The sequence below is a fragment of the Lutra lutra genome, chromosome 9 (genome assembly GCF_902655055.1).
Source record: "Lutra lutra chromosome 9, mLutLut1.2, whole genome shotgun sequence".
Lineage (NCBI taxonomy): Eukaryota > Metazoa > Chordata > Mammalia > Carnivora > Mustelidae > Lutra > Lutra lutra.
Window position 1 is genome coordinate 117,003,085 of NC_062286.1, and position 6,058 is coordinate 117,009,142.

At 39.5% G+C, this 6,058-nt stretch overlaps 1 protein-coding gene across 1 annotated transcript; it reads right to left on the reverse strand.

Moving 5' to 3' along the window:
- Positions 1-3,439: 3,439 nt before the first annotated feature.
- DEFB129 (defensin beta 129) lies at positions 3,440-5,743 on the reverse strand. The gene is given in 3 exon segments (XM_053447881.1): positions 3,440-3,503; positions 3,505-3,952; positions 5,686-5,743. Coding segments are annotated over 3 exon segments (570 nt in total).
- Between the last annotated feature and the right edge of the window lie 315 nt (positions 5,744-6,058).

Below are 6,058 nucleotides of genomic sequence, written 5' to 3' on the forward strand. Positions count from 1 at the left end.
GGCTTGCAAAGTGTGTACAAGGACACTGAGCACAAACGGACTTGCCTCCCTTGCATAGCAATATTTGATTTATTAGTAAACTCAAATTATTAGTAAACTCAAACCCAGTGTCTGTGAAAAAATCCAAATTATTTGACAACAATTAAGTAATCATTCTATGCTTGTTGCCTTCCACTGCATTCTGTGAGTTTTATTTTCATAATTAACAGTCACATCTGACCACCATTTTGATAAACTAATATCTTGGGTTTGAGTATAAAAATCCTAGTAAGGTTTTTTAGCCTTGTCCAAAGTCAGTGACTGATAAAACCCAGAACAAAAGCTCAGGGTATTCTCAGAGGCACCTGTGGTTCCTATGTCTTTTTACTTAGAGCTCAGAAAGGAGGAGGAAAAGGGTATCATCTCTTTTATGGGCTATATCAGTCTGCTTGGGCTCCTATAACAAAATACCACAGATTGGGTGGCTTCAACAACAAATGTATTTTCTCACAGTTCTGGAAACTGGAGTTTAAGATCATGGTATTGGCAGGCCTTATTTCTACTGTGGTTTCCTTCTTAGCTTGTAGCTGAGAAGGGTATTCCCCAGTATTGCTCATCCTGAGAAGATGGGTAAGTTCTATGATAGGACTCAGAAGAAGGCCTTACATTTAGACAGGAAAGAAATTTCTTTTCTTTCAGAGGGTAGACAATGAAGAGGGCACTCCAACTGTGGGAAGGTAAGCTGGACATTCAAGAGTTTGGCAAATAGTGTAGCAGGGAGGGAATCTCATGTCTGTAAGATATTTGGGCTTCTTCAGGGGAACTCATGTTTAGCAAGAGTTGAAATTATTTTTCATATGGTAACTTTTGTGTTCTACAAAAACTTCAAGGAACATGTTTAAGTTTTATTTTTTATTATTTTCTTTCTTCTTTCTCTCTCTATCTATCTATCTTTAAAGATTTTTTTTATTTGGCAGAGAGAGACTGGGAGAGAGGGAATACAAGCAGGGGGAGTGGGAGAGGTTAGAAGCAGGCTTCTCACGGAGCAGGGAGCCTGATACGGGGCTTGATCATGACTTGAGCTGAAGGCAGACGCTTAAAGACTAAGCCATCCAGGCGCCCCTTATTTTGTATTTATTTAAAAATTTTTTTCATTTAAATTCAATATAATTAACATATACTGTATTATTAGTTTCAGAAGTAGAATTTAGAGATTTGTCAGTTGCGTAAAACACCCAGTGCTCATTCCAAGTGTCTTCCTCAGTGCCCATCACCTAGTTACTTTTTACCCCACCCACCTCCTCTCCAGCCACCCTGTTTATTTCCTAGAGTTAAGAGTCTCTTGTGGTTTTTCTCTCTCTCTGTTTCCATCTTATTTTATTCTTCCTTCCCTTCCTCTATGTTCATCTGTTTTGTTTCCTAAGTTCCACATATGAGTGAAATCATATGGTATTTGTCTTTCTCTGACTTTCCTTGGTGTAATACCCTCTAGTTCCATCGACAGCATTGCAAATGGCAAGATTTTGTTCTTTTTGATGGCCAAGTAATATTCCATTGTGTGTGTGTGTGTGTGTGTGTGTGTGTGTGTATAAGTGTAACATCATCTTTATCCATCTTTTGATATAAAGCTAGGCTCTTTCCATTGTTTGGCTATTGTGGACATTGCTGCTATAAACATTGTGGTGCAGGTGCACATTCAGATCATTACATTTGTATCTTTGGGGTAAATACTCAGTAGTGCAATTGCTGGGTTGTAGGGTAGCTTTATTTTCAACTTTTGAGGAACCTCCATACTGTTTTCCAGAGTGGTTGCACCAGTTTGCATTCCCACCAAAAGATCCTTGCCAACATCTGTCATTTCCTGACTTGTTAATTTTAGCTATTCTGACTGGTGTGAGGTGGTATCTCACTGTGGTTTTGATTTGTATTTCCCTGATGCTGAGTGATGTGGAGCATTTTTCATGTGTCTGTTGGCCATTTGTGTGTCTTCTTTGGAGAAATGTCTGCAGGAACATATTTTAAAAAGATTGTGGGAAAATCTTTGCCTTGGTTAGGGTGACAGTGTAGTAAAGAATCAGTAGGTTAAGGAAAGGTGGTCTCTAAATTGAGGGAAGTACTAAGTAGTAGAGAGGAACATGCTCAAAAAGTGGAATAGGGGTCTGTGCTGTTTTAATTTGGGCAATAAAAGAAGTGTGATCTGGGATAGAAGAAAGTAGATTCTGGGATATAATGCCATGTTTACATCTCTGTTTTGTGAATGATTAACAGATGCTCATATATGGATAAATTCTATACCACAGCACTTAGAAATATGACTGGCTTTTGATTAGCATCATCTCCTTCGCCTAACAGTTCAGTAGATGCTTGAATGTCTCTAACTTGATGCTTTCCAGTATAGTCGCCACTAGCTACATGGGACTATTGAGCACTTGAACTGTGGCCAGTATGAATTGAAATGTGCTATAATATACATGTGAGATTGCAAAAAGTTAGTGCAAAAACCTCAAATAGGGGTGCCTGCGTGGCTCAGTGGGTCAAGCCTCTGCCTTCAGCTCAGGTCATGATCTCAGGGTCCTGGGATCGAGCCCCACATTTGGGTTCCCTGCTCAGCAGGGAGTCTGCTTCCTCCTCTCTCTCCGCCTGCCTCTCTGCCTACTTGTGATCTCTCTGTCATATAAAAAAATAAAATCTTTAAAAAAAAAAAACCTCAAATATTTTTTATATTGATTATATGTTGAAATGATATTTTAGGTTTATTGCATCAAATACAATTTTTATTAATATTCGTTTTATCTAGTTTTACTTTCTTAAATGTAGCTATTAGAAAATTCAAAATGACCTGTATGATTTGCATTTGTGGTCTGCATTATGTATCTTTTGGAAGTACCACTTTGCCTATTGCCTGTTGTGCCCTGGGAAATGCTTTGGACCGGAGATAGAAATCATATGCTTCTCCTTTATTGCTCTTCCCTTCCATTGTTCCCCTGTATTTTTATCTTAAGTGGCTCCATGAACTGGGTTATGCTCTTGGGTTAGTGGGGAAGGTAGACTTGCCCCCCCCACCCCCCCACATTCTGTTTTTGCATTTGGGCCTTTTCTACAAAATCTGTGAAAAAAAAATAATGTCTCTTGTTTTTTTTTTTTTTTTTTTTTTCCCCTGTTACCACAAGGAAACCACATCTTATGAGAACCATAAACCCTTGTTACAGAGGCCTAATCTGAGCTATCCATGAGCCAAATTCAATGCTACCTTCACCATTCCTAGTGCTTGCTTTTTCTTGGGCATGCAAACTAAAGTTCCATTCCTCTCCAGCTCTACCTCCTCTGTGATGTTTCTGTAAGAATGATAACATTATATAAACTATAGGTGCTTAAATAGTATTTATTGAATGACTGATGACAGAGGAAATGGATCTGTATTTCATTTTACAGCTAACAAAGAAGAGAGGAACTTGGTGTTTTAAGGGAAAGGCCCACATCCCTGCTCATCTGCTTCCTCCAGCTCCAGTCATGTCGTTGGTAGTGTCTAAGGGTGGTGGTGCTGGTGGTGGGAAGTCAGCAGCTAAGTTTCTGATTTCTTTGGTGTCTCTCTTGGTAGAAATAGCAGTATATGAAATCTTTCCTGAGAACACAGGGTTGGTGATGGCAGAGTTTACATTGGTGGTGTTTGGGATGATGAGGGTGTTGATGTTGGCAAAATGGTTGATGCTTACGATTTGGGGGAGAAGAGGTAAAATCTTATTTTTTGTTTGTATCTCAGCATCAGAATTCTTGGTAGTTTGTAGGTGTTCTTGGTAGCTCTCTCCAAGTGTGTGGGACATTTCATTTTGCATGTAGTTTTTTATCATTTGAACCACTTTTGGTCCAATACAACATTTTTTCTTCTTGCATTTCTGTATCTCTTTTTCATCCACACCACAGTGGTCTTTGCATCTTCCAAAACCCATTAAACATCTTCTCAAGCCAAAGTACTCTGCACAAAGAAAAGAGAAAACCATTGGGCTAAGGTTACTAACTATATATGATGTTAAGACTGCTGGAGGGTGAGGCATAGAATAAGAGGGTGTTTATTAATGATAAGTGCACTGTTTAGGGATGTTGATGGAAGCACCTGGCAGGCCAAGAAAGTCTCTTACACCCCTAAAATCCAAAGGGGTGGATCTGTACACCCCTAAAATCCAAAATAAATCTCTCTAGTCCCCCTCATTGGGTAACTTTAAAAATCTAGAGCACATAGAGGAAAGGAGAAAAGGAACACTTTTTTTTTTTCTTCAGGATAAGATTTTAGATCTCCAGCTTAGACCCTTAGACACTTACAGAGCATCACTATCTCTCCTCATGATCCTAGAAAATACCAACAAGAATAAAGCCTGTCATAACACTAATCCAAGGAAGACTTTCAAAAGGGATCAGTAGGATTTTCAGCAGTGCTGACTTCTTGCCAAACCTAGTGGTCCATGACTTCACTCTCCTTGACAACCACTTGACCTGTGGTTCCTGGGACATGGTGTTCTATCTTTTGTAGTCTCCCTGGACATTCTGTTCCTTAGAGGCCTTATTCATCACCACGGCCTTAGCCTCATCTCTATCAAGGTAACTCCCACATGGTTATCTACAGCTCCAGGTTCTCTGCTCATTTTTAGTACTTCATGTTCATCTGCTGAATTTTTTTCATCCCAATGTCTCACCTTTTTTTCTGAATCAAGAAAGTTCTCCCTCACTCTGTAATCTTAACAGCTGATTTCCCATGAATAGCGAGAAGCTTATATAGGACCCAATATTCACATACATTTTAATTTCATTTCTCTCCAGAGACAAAATAGTAAAATTCTTATATTTCAAGCAGCTACATTGATTAACCTGCTACACTCATGTGGAATTAGGGGCTCAAAGCGGCTAAGTGACTTTACCCAAGATGACACAGCCATACTTGCTTATGTTACTTCTCTTCTCTTAAGGTCTCAAGATAAAAACATTAGAAATATATTGACTCTTTCATTTTCCCTTCCCTGACCCATTGCCAGTTATTCTAAATATCAGGGTGATTCTTCTGTTCTGAAACAAATTCTCAGAATTTGCTTCTCTATTCTTTCTAAAAAAAAAACAGTGACCAATCATCTGGTTCAGGCTTTTGCCAAAATGTATTCCTAGATGCCCTAATGAGTGATTTGGGGATTTCCAAGAAGACAAACCCTGAGAAGAGGGATGAAACTCTGTAAAAATCTGAAAAAGTTGTGAGGGAGAACATAGACCTATTTACTGGATCCTTAGAGGAGATTTTTTTTTTAGCACAAGGGTAAGGACTTCCTCCTTATTACACCAAGGTATAAACTAATATGAACGTTTGCTTCAAAAGATGATTTAAACTAGAGATAGAGCAGAAATGAGATAGATTTGTCTGAGTCCCAGATGATAACGATATAAAGGGCAGGAAAGCAGCCTTTATAAATTGGATAGTTTCTAAATACACAGAAAACATCCTGCTTTCTCTGTAACTCCCTGTGTATCCCCATCAGACAGAGTCTAGGGGGGTTAGGGCCTATGGGATGCATGGGGGATGGTGCATGACTGAGGCGATAGGTAAACACTTCAGCCATTTGTTTGGGCATCTCCTCTTTTCAACATTACTTTCGTTCCCATTGTCATGGACAGCCACATCCCTGCTTCCTCACACCGACCCCTTCAAAATGCAGGATTCCATATTACCTGTGTTCACCTGGTACTGTAGCATGAGGCTGGCAAAGATAGGAAAAAGGAGCTTCATGGCTGGGTGCCAGAGAGGAAGCCTTGGATCTGGGTTGGTGTTCTTGAGCTCCAGCCTTTATTGGCCTCTTCATGGCCTTAGGCCATGAGCAGTGAAGTGCAGCCAAAGCTCCTAGCAGTTGTGTTTTCACTGATTCTGTCTGAGAACAGCCTTTCCTGAACACTTCTATGCAACACATTCCCTGCTCTTGATCTTGGGGGAAACATAAGACATATAAGATGTGAAAGAAAGTGTAAGCCCTTTGCATCCCTTCTTCTTAATAAGTGAGCATGGCAAGAATAATATATTTGTTTTTCTATTTGTCAGCTAATTATG